The sequence below is a fragment of the Salmo salar genome, chromosome 05 (assembly GCF_965601325.2).
Source record: "Salmo salar chromosome 05, fSalSal1, whole genome shotgun sequence".
NCBI lineage: Eukaryota > Metazoa > Chordata > Actinopteri > Salmoniformes > Salmonidae > Salmo > Salmo salar.
Genome location: NC_138295.1, coordinates 350,911 through 370,008, shown reverse-complemented (window position 1 = coordinate 370,008; position 19,098 = coordinate 350,911). Strand labels below are relative to the sequence as shown.

General features: G+C 44.3%; 2 protein-coding genes and 1 non-coding gene across 4 annotated transcripts; 2 read left to right on the top strand and 1 right to left on the bottom strand.

Moving 5' to 3' along the window:
- Window positions 1–1,676: 1,676 nt before the first annotated feature.
- hmgn6 (high mobility group nucleosome binding domain 6) lies at window positions 1,677–10,656 on the top strand. 2 transcript variants are annotated; one of them, XM_082974990.1, is made up of 6 exons: window positions 1,677–1,850; window positions 2,782–2,808; window positions 2,962–2,991; window positions 5,481–5,534; window positions 7,285–7,410; window positions 10,236–10,656. In XM_082974990.1, the coding sequence occupies exons 1-6, from the start codon at window positions 1,836–1,838 to the stop codon at window positions 10,281–10,283; spliced, it is 300 nt and encodes a 99-aa protein (XP_082831116.1). In that variant the 5' UTR covers window positions 1,677–1,835; the 3' UTR covers window positions 10,284–10,656. The 2 variants fall into 2 exon arrangements, with proteins under 2 accessions (XP_082831116.1, XP_045573748.1); XM_045717792.2 differs by having other exon boundaries at window positions 1,694–1,850; window positions 2,779–2,808.
- ssp2 (Sporozoite surface protein 2) lies at window positions 1,733–12,099 on the top strand. The gene is given in 6 exon segments (NM_001141637.1): window positions 1,733–1,850; window positions 2,782–2,808; window positions 2,962–2,991; window positions 5,481–5,534; window positions 7,285–7,410; window positions 10,236–12,099. A coding segment is annotated over 1 exon segment (333 nt). The 5' UTR covers window positions 1,733–1,850; window positions 2,782–2,808; window positions 2,962–2,991; window positions 5,481–5,534; window positions 7,285–7,410; window positions 10,236–11,305; the 3' UTR covers window positions 11,639–12,099.
- On the bottom strand, window positions 6,962–7,034 carry trnaa-agc (transfer RNA alanine (anticodon AGC)). Its single transcript has one exon. It is a non-coding gene; the product is annotated as a tRNA-Ala (tRNA).
- Window positions 12,100–19,098: the final 6,999 nt, after the last annotated feature.

Genomic DNA, 19,098 nt, shown 5'->3' with positions numbered 1-19,098 from the left:
CTAAAAGCGTGGATATCGAGTCAGGAACTGTAACTTTCAAGAGAGATGAATATAACCTTCTTCTAGTCCTAGTCTGTCCAGGCAATGTGATGTCTATTTTCACCGTCTGAACTAATTCAACGTTCAGCTCCATTTTGTGTCTGAATGAAACAATGTATCAAGAAGTAGCAGATTAGAATGACGTCACAATCGAACCCCAGTTCCAGTTGGTTACAGGTGGCGGTCAAAGGGCGTCCCAGAGCGCCCTCCAGTGGTATACATGTAACACTGCATCCCCACTACAATACATCTGGCCCTCCAGTGGTATACATGTAACACTGCATCCCCACTACAATACATCTGGCCCTCCAGTGGTATACATGTAACACTGCATCCCCACTACAATACATCTGGCCCTCCAGTGGTATACATGTAACACTGCATCCCCACTACAATACATCTGGCCCTCCAGTGGTATACATGTAACACTGCATCCCCACTACAATACATCTGGCCCTCCAGTGGTATACATGTAACACTGCATCCCCACTACAATACATCTGGCCCTCCAGTGGTATACATGTAACACTGCATCCCCACTACAATACATCTGGCCCTCCAGTGGTATACATGTAACACTGCATCCCCACTACAATACATCTGGCCCTCCAGTGGTATACATGTAACACTGCATCCCCACTACAATACATCTGGCCCTCCAGTGGTATACATGTAACACTGCATCCCCACTACAATACATCTGGCCCTCCAGTGGTATACATGTAACACTGCATCCCCACTACAATACATCTGGCCCTCCAGTGGTATACATGTAACACTGCATCCCCACTACAATACATCTGGCCCTCCAGTGGTATACATGTAACACTGCATCCCCACTACAATACATCTGGCCCTCCAGTGGTATACATGTAACACTGCATCCCCACTACAATACCGGGACATCTGGCCCTTCTGGGATTTTAGTCCAGTTAGAGATAATGGCTGTGAATTACAATAGTTAATAGAAGCATATAATGTAAGGTTAGTTTTGAAGGTGATCATTCATATTCCGTCCTCCCTCTCTCTCTCTCTCTATTCGGTCTTTCTGACGAGGTAAGAGAGGAAGACTGAGGATGTTTTAGTGAGGTGTGCTGTCTGTCCTCGGCCGCCGGGGGTGCAGGGAGACCAGCCCATTCATTCACACTGGGCTTTGTAGCTGAAGCCACCTACAGGCGCCCGGCCGATGCATTCCCTCTCCTCAGATGAATTTACAAAAGCAGACAAACAAAAATGTGTCGAGGTAGAAGGGCGCCATGTTGGCCACAAGCACGAAGCCAAATGTTGATGTATTTTCCGTCTTATTTTGGGCGGAAGGTATAATGGTGGAGTAGAGACAGTCGTTTTATGATTCTAGGAATAGAGAAGGGGGATTATTTTATGAGTTTCATTGAAATAAGACTATAAATTAAAGGCAACCTCTAGACCCCATCAAATCATGTTCTCCGTTCGCAGGGGCACCAACTAATCAAGCGCTCGATATTATTTCATGGTGATTTTTTTTTCTTTTAGCAAATTGTTCTCCCTTCCTTCGCGCGTAAAGAACAGCACCGGTTCCCAAATTGTCCGTGTTCTGCAGCTGCGAATAGCGCTCGGTAATTGGCGGAGAGCACATCAATCATGCGTTTAGCCGCACCCCTCCCCCCATTCAGCCAGTCTGGTGGCTGTTCCTGTGTGTTTACTACACGGACCACGCAGCAGCAGACACTTGGTTTCACATGCACCCAACTCACAACAGCTAGCTAAGCTAAAACACTTTCTAGTTCCATCTGAAAGAGAATCTCCAACAATCCAACATGCCCAAGAGAAAGGTACGTAGTTTGGTGACTATTTACAGAGGATTGTGAAACAAGAAAAGCAGGCAGCTATTGATGGCTTGTAAATGAATGTGGAGAGCCATCCCCCTCCAACGATTACTTAATTATAAACATATTTCTTCTGAGAATTTACGGCATTTATTTGGAGGGTATGTTCAAAAAATATATGTATTTTTTTTGTGTTTAAATGAATATTTTTCTGATCGCTTGCGGGCTTAAAAGTCTGGCGACCGGCGGTCGCTGTCCTTTGGGAAGCCAGAAGTCTCTCTCTGTCCATGTAGTTAAAGCACAACCAGCAGCCATGCTTTGCAGCCCAAGTCTCCCTCTCTTCTTCGACCTACCGAACAGAAACGCTTCAGTTACCGCCATTTTCCCCTCAATACACTCCAAATGACCTCGAGAATTCGCTTTAGTATCTCTAGTTTCAATTCTGATCGTTAAAAGATGCAATCGTCGTCGTATTTCGATACAAATGTATATTTTTTGTCTTTGTTCATGGTCCCAGGTGGCTGCAGTGTCGTGTCTCTACCGCCGGGCGGCGCTGCGGAGACTAAACTCTGCTCCTCCCTCTTGCTTATCCCGACCCGCGCCACTTTTCAAATCCTGCCTGAGTTCATAGAGAGAAGAGACAGATGGAGAGAGACTTTAGGACCCCAACTTTCACTCTTACTGGTCCCCAAAACATATCAACTGTTAACAAAACTCAAATATTACTTTACAGTTCAATCTAATGGGTCTAAAAACAAGTTTATTTGAACGTTATCTATGACATTTTTACTTTTTTCTTGAAATGTGAAAGTTATCTGGGGTCTCCCCTGACAGTTCATAAATGTGTAATTTCAGTCACCGTAGACTGTTGCCTGCTCTTATAGAGAAGTGTTTTTGTGATTAAAAAACTTGTTTATTTGTTGTTTGCCCTCAGCAGGGAGCTGCTGGAGACGCCAAGGAGGAGGTGAGACTGAGACGGACTCAACACTCTTTCCTCAGCTACAGCTCATCACTTATCATTACCATTAAATAAATTAACTATTATTTATCCGCTCAGTTTCAACATAGTTGGTCTGTGACAGCGTGTGTGGTGACATGTTTCCTCTTCCTGTTGCAGCCCCAGAGGAGATCCGCTCGGTTATCGGCGGTGAGGCCAGCTACGATACAGACATTATACACTACCTTATGACGCATCATATAACCTATACACTACCTTATGACGCATCATATAACCTATATACTACCTTATGACACATCATATAACCTATACACTACCTTATGACGCATCATATAACCTATACACTACCTTATGACGCATCATATAACCTATACACTACCTTATGACGCATCATATAACCTATACACTACCTTATGACGCATCATATAACCTATACACTACCTTATGACGCATCATATAACCTATACACTACCTTATGACGCATCATATAACCTGTACACCAGTTTATTACACATCTATAACCTCTTATTACAGCTTATAGCACATTTATAGACTATAATTAAGGTTACAACACTTCAAATACCTATATACCACCTTATAACACATCATACAACCACTATATGACAATTAACACATATGTAACCTCAGCTACAATCATATTACACCTGTATTGTCACTATATACAGCAGGTAATTACACCTGTATTGTCACTATATACAGCAGGTAATTACACCTGTATTGTCACTCTATACAGCAGGTAATTACACCTGTATTGTCACTCTATACAGCAGGTAATTACACCTGTATTGTCACTCTATACAGCAGGTAATTACACCTGTATTGTCACTCTATACAGCAGGTAATTACACCTGTATTGTCACTCTATACAGCAGGTAATTACACCTGTATTGTCACTCTATACAGCAGGTAATTACACCTGTATTGTCACTCTATACAGCAGGTAATTACACCTGTATTGTCACTCTATACAGCAGGTAATTACACCTGTATTGTCACTCTATACAGCAGGTAATTACACCTGTATTGTCACTCTATACAGCAGGTAATTACACCTGTATTGTCACTCTATACAGCAGGTAATTACACCTGTATTGTCACTCTATACAGCAGGTAATTACACCTGTATTGTCACTGTATACAGCAGGTAATTACACCTGTATTATTTAGTGCACTACTTTTGACCGGAGTGGCACCCTATTCCATATTTATTAGTAATTATGCTAAATTAAACTCCAAAAACTAGACCATATTATTACGCATGTTTTATAACTATAATAACTAATACACCATATTATTACGCATGTTTTATAACTATAATAACTAATACACCAGGTTATTACACACGTTTTATAACTATAATAACTAATACACCAGGTTATTACACATGTTTTATAACTATAATAACTAATACACCAGGTTATTACACACGTTTTATAACTATAATAACTAATACACCAGGTTATTACACATGTTTTATAACTATAATAACTAATACACCATATTATTACGCATGTTTTATAACTATAATAACTAATACACCATATTATTACACACGTTTTATAACTATAATAACTAATACACCATATTATTACACACGTTTTATAACTATAATAACTAATACACCAGGTTATTACACATGTTTTATAACTATAATAACTAATACACCATATTATTACACATGTTTTATAACTATAATAACTAATACACCATATTATTACACATGTTTTATAACTATAATAACTAATACACCAGGTTATTACACATGTTTTATAACTATAATAACTAATACACCATATTATTACGCATGTTTTATAACTATAATAACTAATACACCATATTATTACACATGTTTTATAACTATAATAACTAATACACCATATTATTACGCATGTTTTATAACTATAATAACTAATACACCAGGTTATTACACATGTTTTATAACTATAATAACTAATACACCATATTATTACACATGTTTTATAACTATAATAACTAATACACCAGGTTATTACACAAACTGACACCTTATTACGCATCAATTAGCTATATAAAAGATTATAACACCTTTATAACCTCTGCTACTATACTTCAGTATTACACTACACTTATCACTCTACTCAGCTAATTCCACATATTTAGCAGGTTACAGAACTCTTAACCAGTTTATAAATCATGCAACCAGTTAGTAAAGTCCCACTGAAGCCCTAGCTCCTATTGGTCAGTAGATCTGAAGCCCTAGCTCCTATTGGTCAGTAGATCTGAAGCCCTAGCATCTATTGGTCAGTAGATCTGAAGCCCTAGCATCTATTGGTCAGTAGATCTGAAGCCCTAGCATCTATTGGTCAGCAGATTTGAAGCCCTAGCATCTATTGGTCAGCAGATTTGAAGCCCTAGCATCTATTGGTCAGCAGATTTGAAGCCCTAGCATCTATTGGTCAGTAGATCTGAAGCCCTAGCTCCTATTGGTCAGTAGATCTGAAGCCCTAGCATCTATTGGTCAGTAGATCTGAAGCCCTAGCATCTATTGGTCAGCAGATTTGAAGCCCTAGCATCTATTGGTCAGCAGATTTGAAGCTCTAGCTCCTATTGGTCAGTAGAACTAGGACTGATCAGTGGTTGTAGAACACATGAGACTGATGTTCTCTCTCTCTCTCCAGAAACCAGCCCCAGCCAAGGCTGAACCCAAGGCCAAGAAGGAGAAACCAGCGAAGGTAAGAGAACAGAACTACAAACCCCAGGGCTGCACACAACAGAACTACAAACCCCAGGGCTGCACACAACAGAACTACAAACCCCAGGGCTGCACACGACAGAACTACAAACCCCAGGGCTGCACACAACAGAACTACAAACCCCAGGGCTGCACACAACAGAACTACAAACCCCAGGGCTGCACACAACAGAACTACAAACCCCAGGGCTGCACACAACAGAACTACAAACCCCAGGGCTGCACACGACAGAACTACAAACCCCAGGGCTGCACACAACAGAACTACAAACCCCAGGGCTGCACACAACAGAACTACAAACACCAGGGCTGCACACAACAGAACTACAAACACCAGGGCTGCACACAACAGAACTACAAACCCCAGGGCTGCACACAACAGAACTACAAACCCCAGGGCTGCACACAACAGAACTACAAACCCCAGGGCTGCACACAACAGAACTACAAACCCCAGGGCTGCACACGACAGAACTACAAACCCCAGGGCTGCACACGACAGAACTACAAACCCCAGGGCTGCACACGACAGAACTACAAACCCCAGGGCTGCACACGACAGAACTACAAACCCCAGGGCTGCACACGACAGAACTACAAACCCCAGGGCTGCACACGACAGAACTACTACCGCTTAATTTCCCTCCCACATTTTGTTAAGTTACAGCCTTATTCTAAAATGGATACAAAAATACATTCATCCTCATCAATCTACACACAATACCCCATAATGACAAAGCGAAAACAGGTTTTTAGAATTTTTTGCAAATGTAGAGCTGGCTGCCCTACCAAACTGAGCAATCGGGGGAGAAGGGCCTTGGTCAGAAAGGTGACCAAGAACCCGATGGTTACTCTGACAGAGTTCCTCTGCGGAGATGGGAGAACCTTCCAGAAGGACAACCATCTCTGCAGCACTCCACCAATCAGGCCTTTATGGTAGAGTGGCCAGACGGAAGCCACTCCTCAGTAAAAGGCACCTAAAGACTCTGACCATGAAAAAACAAGATCCTCTGATCTGATGAAACCAAGATTCAACTCTTTGGTCTGAATGCCAAGCGTCACGCCGGGAGGAAATCTGGCTCCATCCCTACAGTGAAGCATGGTGGTGGCAGCATTATGCTGTGGGGATGTTTTTCAGCAGCAGGGACTGGGAGACTAGTCAGGATCGAGGCAAAGATGAACGGAGCAAAGTACAGAGAGATCCTTGATGAAAACCTGTTCCAGAGCGCGCAGGACCTCAGACTGGGGTGAAGGTTCACCTTCCAACAGGACAACAACCCTAGGCACACAGCCAAGACAACGCAGGAGTGACATTTACATTTTTGCATTTTAGTCATTTAGCAGACGCTCTTATCCAGAGCGACTTACAGTAGTGAATGCATACATTTCATTAAAATAAATTGTACTGGCCCCCCGTGGGAATCGAACCCACAACCCTGGCATTGCTAACACCATGCTCTACCAACTGAGCCACAGGGATCCATAGTGACTAAGGGACAAGTCTATGAATGTTCTTGAGTGGCCCAGCCAGAGCTCGGACTTGAAACCAATCGAACATCTCTGGAGTTTTTGCTTTGTCAATATGGGGTTTTGTGCGTAGATTGGGGGGAAAGACTGTTTAATCTATTTTAGAATAAGGCTGTAACCTAAAATGTGGAAACAGTCAAGGGGTCTGAATACTTTCCGAAGGCTCTGTCGATAAAGATAATGTCTGTCATCCCCCCATCCAGAAAGAGAAGGCTGTGAACGACAAGAAGGAGGAGAAGAAAACTAAGAAGGCAGCGGCGAAGGAGAACGCGGAGGCTGAAGCTGCTGAGGAGAACCACTCTGAGAACGGAGACGCCAAGACCAACCAGGTAATATACATTACTATACTGGACACTACTATACTGGACACTACTATACTGGACACTACTATACTGGACACTACAATACTGGACACTACAATACTGGACACTACTATACTGGACACTACTATACTGGACACTACTATACTGGACACTACAATACTGGACACTACTATACTGGACACTACTATACATTACTATACTGGACACTACAATACTGGACACTACTATACTGGACACTACTATACTGGACACTACTATACATTACTATACTGGACACTACTGTACTGGACACTACTGTACACTGCTATACTGGACACTACTATACTGGACACTACTATACTGGACACTACTGGACATTACTATACTGGACACTACTATACTGGACACTACTATACTGGACACTACTATACTGGACACTACAATACTGGACACTACTATAATGGACACTACTATACTGGACACTACTATACTGGACACTACTATACATTACTATACTGGACACTACAATACTGGACACTACTATACTGGACACTACTATACTGGACACTACTATACATTACTATACTGGACACTACTGTACTGGACACTACTGTACACTGCTATACTGGACACTACTATACTGGACACTACTGGACATTACTATACTGGACACTACTGTATTGGACAGTACTATACTGGACACTACTGTATTGGACAGTACTATACTGGACACTACTATACTGGACACTACAGTACTGGACACTACTATACTGGACACTACTATACTGGACACTGCTATACTGGACACTACAATACTGGACACTACTATACTGGACACTACTATACTGGACACTACAGTACTGGACACTACTATACTGGACACTACTATACTGGACACTGCTATACTGGACACTGCTATACTGGACACTACTATACTGGACACTACTATACTGGACATTACTATACTGGACACTACTGTACACTGCTATACTGGACACTACTGTACTGGACACTACTGTACACTGCTATACTGGACACTACTGTACTGGACACTACTATACTGGACACTACAATACTGGACACTGCTATACTGGACACTGCTATACTGGACACTACTATACTGGACACTACTGTACTGGACACTACTGTACTGGACACTACTATACTGGACACTACTGTACACTGCTATACTGGACATTACTGTACTGGACACTACTATACTGGACACTACTGGACTGGACACTACTGTACACTGCTATACTGGACATTACTGTACTGGACACTACTATACTGGACACTACTGCACACTACTATACTGGACACTACTGGACTGGACATTACTATACTGGACACTACTGTACACTGCTATACTGGACACTGCTATACTGGACACTACTATACTGCACACTACAATACTGGACACTACTATACTGGACACTGCTATACTGGACACTACAATACTGCACACTACAATACTGCACACTACAATACTGGACACTACTATACTGGACACTACTATACTGGACACTGCTATACAGGACACTGCTATACAGGACACTACTATACTGGACACTATACTGCACACTACAATACTGGACACTACTATACTGGACACTGCTATACAGGACACTACTGGACATTACTATACTGGACATTACTAGACTGGACACTACTATACTGGACACTACTGTACACTACTATACTGGACACTACTATACTGGACACTGCTATACTGGACACTACTGTACACTGCTATACTGGACACTGCTATACTGGACACTACTGTACACTACTGTACTGGACACTACTATACTGGACACTACTATACTGGACACTACTATACTGGACACTACTATACTGGACACTACTGTACTGGACACTACAATACTGGACACTACTATACTGGACACTACTATACTGGACACTACTATACTGGACACTGCTATACTGGACACTACTGTACTGGACACTACTATACTGGACACTACTATACTGGACACTACAATACTGGACACTACTGTACTGGACACTACTGTACACTACTGTACTGGACACAACTGTACTGTATTATACTGTACACTACTATACTGTATAATACTATACTGTAGACTACTATACTATATCCTACTGTACTATATACTACTATACTGTACTATATCCTACTGTACTGTGCACTACTATACTATATACTACTATACTGTACTGTATACTACTGTACTATATACTACACTATATACTACTACACTATATACTACTGTACTGTACACTGCTATTCACCACTATAATGTACACGACTATACACTACTACAGTATATACTACCTTAATATACACTACTATAAACTACTACAGTATATACTACCTTAATATACACTACTATAAACTACTATACTATGGGCTCCCGAGTGGCGCAGCGGTCTACAGACCCTGGTTCGATTCCAGGCTGTATCACAACCGGCTGTGATTGGGAGTCCCATAGGGCGGCGCACAGCTGGCCCAGCGTGGTCCGGGTTTGGCCTGGGTAGGCCGTCATTGTAAATAATCATTTGCTTAGTTAAATAAAGGTTAAATTACAATACTACTATACTGTACATTACTATACATAAGACAGGTCATAGACAGACATTCGATGGTCATTAACAGGTATAGAGAGACATAAGACAGACATAAAGGAGTATAGATGGATCTAGAGACCGAGTCCGAGGAGGAAGTAGAAAGACGTCAAGACTGTAGAGGACACGAGGCTGGTCATGAAGGGACAGCTTGACGGCAGAGATAAGCTCCTGCTTAGGATGAAAAACTACCAACAGGAATGTCAGGTTGTTGTGCTGACCTTTAACCTCTGACCCTGCAGATGGAGGATGCTCCCGAGGCGGAGAAGGAGGAAGCCAAGTCTGAGTAGCAACACTGCCGACCCCTGACCCCGACCCCTGACCTCCGACCCCAAACCCCCAGCCTGCCCCAGTGTCCGTGGTCCCCCTCCAAGGCGTATTGTTAACAGAGGAATATTTTTATCAGTGATTTTATAAGTATACTATCTACTGTCCGTACAGATTTTTAGCACAAAGCAAAGCTGAGTAATATGATGCAGATCTGCAGCGGTCATATCAACAAAGTGTCTGCAGGCAAGATGAACACACTAAAATCTTTTTTAATTAAACAGCATTTCATGATTGTGTAGGAAGGAAAGCGCGTCCCATAGTGAGTGGTGTGTTCCTGTTTCCCCCCCTTCTCCACAGTTAGTTCCACCTGGTTAATGAACTGTTTTAATCCCGTCTGTTCTGTGCAGTGAGTTCCTTTTGCTTTGTCTAAATGTTCCTGTTTTTACATGAAACATGTTCTAAGCGTGTTGAAAGTGTGTTGTCCAATAAGAAAGAGGAAAGAGGATCATGAGAAAAAATTCCGGGCACAGTGACATGCGTGTGTCTCCTAGGCAACCCTGTAACAGTGACATGCGTGTGTCTCCTAGGCAACCCTGTAACAGTGACATGCGTGTGTCTCCTAGGCGAACCTGTAACAGTGACATGCGTGTGTCTCCTAGGCGACCCTGTAACAGTGACATGCGTGTGTCTCCTAGGCAACCCTGTAACAGTGACATGCGTGTGTCTCCTAGGCGAACCTGTAACAGTGACATGCGTGTGTCTCCTAGGCGACCCTGTAACAGTGACATGCGTGTGTCTCCTAGGCGACCCTGTAACAGTGACATGCGTGTGTCTCCTAGGCAACCCTGTAACAGTGACATGCGTGTGTCTCCTAGGCGAACCTGTAACAGTGACATGCGTGTGTCTCCTAGGCGACCCTGTAACAGTGACATGCGTGTGTCTCCTAGGCGACCCTGTAACAGTGACATGCGTGTGTCTCCTAGGCGACCCTGTAACAGTGACATGCGTGTGTCTCCTAGGCAACCCTGTAACAGTGACATGCATGTCTCCTAGGCGACCCTGTAACAGTGACATGCGTGTGTCTCCTAGGCAACCCTGTAACAGTGACATGCGTGTGTCTCCTAGGCAACCCTGTAACAGTGACATGCGTGTGTCTCCTAGGCGACCCTGTAACAGTGACATGCGTGTGTCTCCTAGGCGACCCTGTAACAGTGACATGCGTGTGTCTCCTAGGCGACCCTGTAACAGTGACATGCGTGTGTCTCCTAGGCGACCCTGTAACAGTGACATGCGTGTGTCTCCTAGGCGACCCTGTAACAGTGACATGCGTGTGTCTCCTAGGCAACCCTGTAACAGTGACATGCATGTCTCCTAGGCAACCCTGTAACAGTGACATGCGTGTGTCTCCTAGGCGACCCTGTAACAGTGACATGCGTGTATCTCCTAGGCGACCCTGTAACAGTGACATCCATGTCTCCTAGGCGACCCTGTAACAGTGACATGCATGTCTCCTAGGCGACCCTGTAACAGTGACATCCATGTCTCCTAGGCGACCCTGTAACAGTGACATCCATGTCTCCTAGGCGACCCTGTAACAGTGACATGCATGTCTCCTAGGCGACCCTGTAACAGTGACATGCATGTCTCCTAGGCGACCCTGTAACAGTGACATGCATGTCTCCTAGGCGACTACAGCAGCCGTGTGCAACAGCTTTCCATCTTGTTGGTTTTCTAAACCCAGTTTTTTTAGATGAGCGTTGAGGTGTGCAGGAGTCTCTGTCCCGCTGATGTTCTGGAATTCTCTAATAAAACAAGTCCTGTCAATTTTCCTCAAAACTTTGTTGAGTCTTATACATCTTTGCCATGGGGTAGTTGGGCGTTAATTCACATTTCATTCTGTGTGAAGGCTGTTATAGGTCTGTTGTGGCTTCACTCACAGGTGTGAAATTAGCTCTTGACTAATCCAGAAGGAAAACTAGGGATGTCTTTTTCAGGAACATTAATCCTACTCCGGGATTCTCCATTCTCATGCCTTTTCAAATCTAGTTTTATTGGTCGCATACACATATTTAACAGATGTTATTGGTCCATATTTAACAGATGTTATTGGTCCATATTTAACAGATGTTATTGGTCCATATTTAACAGATGTTATTGGTCACATATTTAACAGATGTTATTGGTCCATATTTAGCAGATGTTATTGGTCCATATTTAGCAGATGTTATTGGTCCCATGGTTAGCAGATGTTATTGGTCACATATTTAACAGATGTTATTGGTCCATATTTAACAGATGTTATTGGTCCATATTTAACAGATGTTATTGGTCCATATTTAACAGATGTTATTGCGGGTGTAGTGAAATGCCTGGTTCTCCTAGGGTCCTGCCTTAGTCCTGGTTTATTAACTATTCTCCTTGATGTGTGTTTAGTCCAGGACTAGGACCTACTGTGTTAATGTTAACCCCATTTCTTCTCACAGCTGCTCTGTTAGGTGAAATGCTCTAAGGCGGTGTGTAGACAGAGAAAAGCCTGGGTTGCAGGCTCAACACATTTATAACATAAATACTTTACCTCTGAGATAAATCTACCAACTTAAAAAAAAAAAGTGATACCTTTGATAGAAGCAACAAAAAGAGGGAAGGAAGAAAAGTATTGCATTGTAAAAGTATTGGAGGAGCTTCTTCTAAGAGCAGGCTCCATTTTGTCTCTTGTTGTGGAGAGTGTAGTTATGTTTATGACCACTAGTTGTCAGCATTGTCCTGTATCCGCTGTGAGAGCAAGGTGACGGTCTTATCTGCAGAGGGCTAAGAGTTGGCGTGACAGCAGGCTTCAGTTCCAACCAAGCAATGACACCTGATGCAACTAATCATCAAATCCTGTTCATTAATGAGGAATGTATTAGTTGTGTGACTGCTTGGCTGGAGCAAAATCCTGCACCCACACGGACACAGGTGAGTTAGAATCAGGAAACCATATGTTGGGGAAGCTACTCTGAAAATATAGTTGATCAATTACTGGAGGAAGTTAAGCTACGCTAAGCTACCCTTAAAGATGTACTATGCAGAAAGGGGCCATTTCCTGTACTATGCAGAAAGGGGCCATTTCCTGTACTATGCAGATAGGGGCCACTTCCTGTACCATGCAGAAAGGAGCCATTTCCTGTACTATGCAGAAAGGGGCCATTTCCTGTACTATGCAGAAAGGGGCCATTTCCTGTACTATGCAGAAAGGGGCCACTTCCTGTACCATGCAGAAAGGAGCCATTTCCTGTACTATGCAGAAAGGAGCCATTTCCTGTACTATGCAGAAAGGGGCCATTTCCTGTACTATGCAGAAAGGGGCCATTTCCTGTACTATGCAGAAAGGGGCCATTTCCTGTACCATGCAGAAAGGGGCCATTTCCTGTACTATGCAGAAAGGGGCCATTTCCTGTACTAGTTTAGTGTAGAGAATCATCATCGAAACCGCTGTGAAATATTGTTTTATTTCACCTTAATTTAAATATCTTTTACATAACCGTAAATATTTTGTTTGAAGCTGGAAGTAAAAGACACAAACACGAACCCTAAGAATGGGAAGCAGAGAACTAGTGCACATAGAACATGGAATAGCTCTCTCTGCCCTTAACCTTGTTCTGAACACCTCCAAAACAAAGGTCATGTGGTTTGATAAGAAGAATGCCCCTCTTCCCACAGGTGTGATTACTACCTCTGAGGGTTTAGAGCTGGAGGTAGTCACCTCATATAAGTACTTGGGAGTATGGCTAGACAGTTGTCGTGGAAAATTGCAAGATTATGTTATAATGCTTGTATTGTATTATAATGGTTGTTTTATTCGACAGAATAGAGTATTCTGTTAACTATTGTGTGTGTGTTCTACTGAGGATGGGGCCTCTATGAGATAACACTGACAGAGGAGATTTACGATGTCTTTGGGTGATTAAACCTAAAGAGCATTCCAGAGGACATGAGGTAATGTTTCTGTTCTATACCGTACCAGGGAGAGACGGGTCCAGTTTGGAGTAGGAGGACCAGACACTGGTCTGTTCTATACCGTACCAGGGAGAGACGGGTCCAGTCTGGAGTCGGAGGACCAGACGCTGGTCTGTTCTATACCGTACCAGGGAGAGACGGGTCCAGTTTGGAGTAGGAGGACCAGACACTGGTCTGTTCTATACCGTACCAGGGAGAGACGGGTCCAGTCTGGAGTCGGAGGACCAGACGCTGGTCTGTTCTATACCGTACCAGGGAGAGACGGGTCCAGTTTGGAGTAGGAGGACCAGACACTGGTCTGTTCTATACCGTACCAGGGAGAGACGGGTCCAGTCTGGAGTAGGAGGACCAGACACTGGTCTGTTCTATACCGTACCAGGGAGAGACGGGTCCAGTTTGGAGTAGGAGGACCAGACACTGGTCTGTTCTATACCATACCAGGGAGAGACGGGTCCAGTTTGGAGTCGGAGGACCAGACGCTGGTCTGTTCTATACCGTACCAGGGAGAGACGGGTCCAGTTTGGAGTAGGAGGACCAGACACTGGTCTGTTCTATACCGTACCAGGAAGAGACGGTTCCAGTTTGGAGTAGGAGGACCAGACACTGGTCTGTTCTATACCGTACCAGGGAGAGACGGGTCCAGTTTGGAGTAGGAGGACCAGACACTGGTCTGTTCTATACCGTACCAGGGAGAGACGGGTCCAGTCTGGAGTCGGAGGACCAGACGCTGGTCTGTTCTATACCGTACCAGGGAGAGACGGGTCCAGTTTGGAGTAGGAGGACCAGACACTGGTCTGTTCTATACCGTACCAGGGAGAGACGGGTCCAGTCTGGAGTAGGAGGACCAGACACTGGTCTGTTCTATACCGTACCAGGGAGAGACGGGTCCAGTTTGGAGTAGGAGGACCAGACACTGGTCTGTTCTATACCGTACCAGGGAGAGACGGGTCCAGTTTGGAGTCGGAGGACCAGACGCTGGTCTGTTCTATACCGTACCAGGGAGAGACGGGTCCAGTTTGGAGTAGGAGGACCAGACACTGGTCTGTTCTATACCGTACCAGGGAGAGACGGGTCCAGTTTGGAGTAGGAGGACCAGACACTGGTCTGTTCTATACCGTACCAGGGAGAGACGGGTCCAGTTTGGAGTAGGAGGACCAGACACTGGTCTGTTCTATACCGTACCAGGGAGGGACGGGTCCAGTTTGGAGTAGGAGGACCAGACACTGGTCTGTTCTATACCGTACCAGGGAGAGACGGGTCCAGTTTGGAGTCGGAGGACCAGACACTGGTCTATACAATGAAAACTGTTGACTTAGCAGTTGCTGTCTGCTATGTTTTATAGATATCTTTCATACAAATCTTAACCTTGTGACCTATTCTATGTATCTGTGGTTCATCATGTACGTTGAGAGGGGTGTATCTTGGCTATAAAAGATCTTTGTACTTTTGTGTTATCACTTCTCAATGGCGCATCATTGAATGTCAAGTGCTATTGCAAAGCTCTTATTATTAAAGATGTAGTTATAAGTATAACTCTGACTGGTGTGTGAAGTTTGTAACTCTCCTCATTTGGTAATGCAGAAATTAGCCACCACACAGTACACTGTCCTTCTCTCAGCACATATCAAAGCTGCAGGCTAATGTTACATCTAAACTTGGTTTCCTCCATCGTAATCGCTCCTCTTTCACCCCAGCTGCCAAACTAACCCTGATTCAGATGACCATCCTACCCATGCTAGATTACGGAGACATAATTTATAGATCGGCAGGTAAGGGTGCTCTCGAGCGGCTAGATGTTCTTTACCGTTCGGCCATCAGATTTGCCACCAATGTTCCTTATAGGACACATCACTGCACTCTATACTCCTCTGTACACTGGTCATCTCTGTATACCCGTTGCAAGACCCACTGGTTGATGCTTAGTTATAAAAGCCTCTTAGGCCTCACTCCCCCCATCTGAGATATTTACTGCAGCCCTCATCCTCTACATGCAACACCCGTTCACTCCCCCCCTATCTGAGATATTTACTGCAGCCCTCATCCTCCCCATTCAGCACCCGTTCACTCCCCCCTATCTGAGATATCTACTGCAGCCCTCATCCTCCACATACAACACCCCTTCACTCCCCCCTATCTGAGATATCTACTGCAGCCCTCATCCTCCACATACAACACCCGTTCACTCCCCCCTATCTGAGATATCTACTGCAGCCCTCATCCTCTACATACAACACCCGTTCACTCCCCCCTATCTGAGATATCTACTGCAGCCCTCATCCTCTACATGCAACACCCGTTCACTCCCCCCTATCTGAGATATCTACTGCAGCCCTCATCCTCCACATACAACACCCGTTCTGCCAGTCACATTCTGTTAAAGGTCCCCAAAGCACACACATCCCTGGGTCGCTCCTCTTTTCAGTTCGCTGCAGCTAGCGACTGGAACGAGCTGCAACAAACACCCAAACTGGACAGTTTTATCTCCATCTCTTCATTCAAAGACTCAATCATGGACACTCTTACTAACAGTTGTGGCTGCTTATCGTGATGTATTGTTGTCTCTACCTTCTTGGCCTTTGCGCTGTTGTCTGTGCCCGATAATGTTTGTACCATGTTGTATTGCTACCATGTTGTATTGCTACCATGCTGTGTTGTCATGTTGTGTTGCTGCCATGCTATGTTGTTGTCTTAGATCTCTCTATGTAGTGTTGCTACCATGCTGTGTTGTCATGTGTTGCTGCCATGCTATGTTGTTGTTTTAGGTCTCTCTTTATGTAGTGTTGTGGTGCTACTTGCTACCATGTTGTGTTGTCATGTGTTGCTGCCATGTTGTGTTGTCATGTGTTGCTGCCTTGCTGTGTTTTCATGTGTTGCTGCCATGTTGTGTTGTTGTCTTAGGTCTCTCTTTATGTGGTGTTTTGGTCTCTCTTGTCATGATGTGTGTTTTGTCCTATATTTGTATTTTATTTTTAATCCCAGGCCCCGTCCCCTCAGCAGGCCTTTTGGTAGGCCGTCACTGTAAATAAGAATTTGTTCTTAACTGACTTGCCTAGTTGAATAAAGGTTGAATAAAATAATAAACAACACTAATCCATCTATGTTATGGGAAACCACCAAAGCTTATTTGTGTGGCCTGATAATATATTGTAGTGCAATTTTTTTTTTCTTTACGTCTGAACAAAGAAATCTGGAATTACAACTTTCTAATTTAGAACAGGAACACAAACACCCATCCAAGGACAATTATAAAAAAGTGGTCAGATGAAGCAGGTGCTAAACTACAGGACTGTTTTGCACAGCCTGGAATATGTTCTGGGATTCCTCCGATGGCATTGAGGAGTACACCACATCAGTCACTGGCTTTATCAATAAGTGCATCGAGGACGTCGTTCCCACAGTGACTGTACGTACATACCCCAACCAGAAGCCATGGATTACAGGCAACATTCGCACTGAGTTAAAGGGTAGAGCTGCCGCTTTCAAGGAGCGGGACTCTAACCCGGAAGCTTATAAGAAATCCCGCTATGCCCTGCGACGAACCATCAAACAGGCAAAGCTTCAATACAGGACTAAGATTGAATCATACTACACCGGCTCCGACGCTCGTCTTATGTGGCAGGGCTTGTAAACTATTACAGACTACAAAGGGAAGCACAGCTGCGAGCTGCCCAGTGACACGAGCCTACCAGACGAGCTAAACCACTTCTATGCTCGCTTCGAGGCAAGCAACACTGAGGCATGCATGAGAGCATCAGCTGTTCCGGACGACTGTGTGATCACGCTCTCCGTAGCCGACGTGAGTAAGACCTTTTAAACAGGTCAACATACACAAGGCTGCGGGGCCAGACGGATTACCAGGACGTGTGCACCGGGCATTTGCTGACCAACTGGCAGGTGTCTTCACTGACATTTTCAACATGTCCCTGATTGAGTCTGTAATACCAACATGTTTCAAGCAGACCACCCTAGTCCCTGTGCCCTAGAAAGCGAAGGTAACCTGCCTAAATGACTACCGACCCGTAGCACTCACGTCGGTAGTCATGAAGTGCTTTGAAAGGCTGGTCATGGCTCACATCAACACCATCATTCTGGAAACCCTAGACCCATTCCAATTCGCAAACCTCCCCAACAGATCCACAGATGACGCCATCTCAATCGCACTCCAGACTGCCCTTTTCCACCTGGACAAAAGGAACACCTATGTGTGAATGCTGTTAATTGACTACAATTCAGCTTTCAACACCATAGTGCCCACAAAGCTCATCACTACACTAAAAGGGTACGACAACACATTTTCCCACTCAGGAGACTGAAAAGATTTGGTCCCCAGATCCTCAAAAAGTTCTATAGCTACACTGTCGAGAGCATCCTGACCGGCTGCAACACCGCCTCGTATGGCAACTGCTCACTCGGCATCTGACCGTAAGGCGCTACAGAGGGAAGTGCGTACGGCCCAGTACATCATTGGGGCCAAGCTTACTGCCATCCAGGACCTATATACAAGGCGTGTCAGAGGAAGGCCCAAAACATTGTAAAAGACTCCATTCACCCGTTATAGAGTGTTCTCTCTGCTACCACACGGCGGTACCGGAGCGCCAAGTCTAGAACCAAAAGGCTCCTTAAAGGCTTCTACCCCAAATTTATCAAATGGCCACCCGGACTATTTATTTTGACCCCCCCGTTGCAACTCGCTGTTTACTATCTATGCATAGTCACTCTACCCCCACCTACATGTACAAATTACCTCAACTAACCTGTACCCCAGCACATTGACTCTGTACCGGTACCCCCTGTATATAGCCTCCACATTGACTCTGTACCGGTACCCCCTGTATATAG

Excerpts from the sequence above, each read along its gene's own strand:
- hmgn6 (XM_045717792.2), top strand. Across the intron at positions 2,809-2,961 it reads CTGGAGACGCCAAGGAGGAG|CCCCAGAGGAGATCCGCTCG; the intron begins GTGAGACTGAGA and ends TTCCTGTTGCAG. Across the intron at positions 5,535-7,284 it reads AGAAGGAGAAACCAGCGAAG|AAAGAGAAGGCTGTGAACGA; the intron begins GTAAGAGAACAG and ends CCCCCCATCCAG.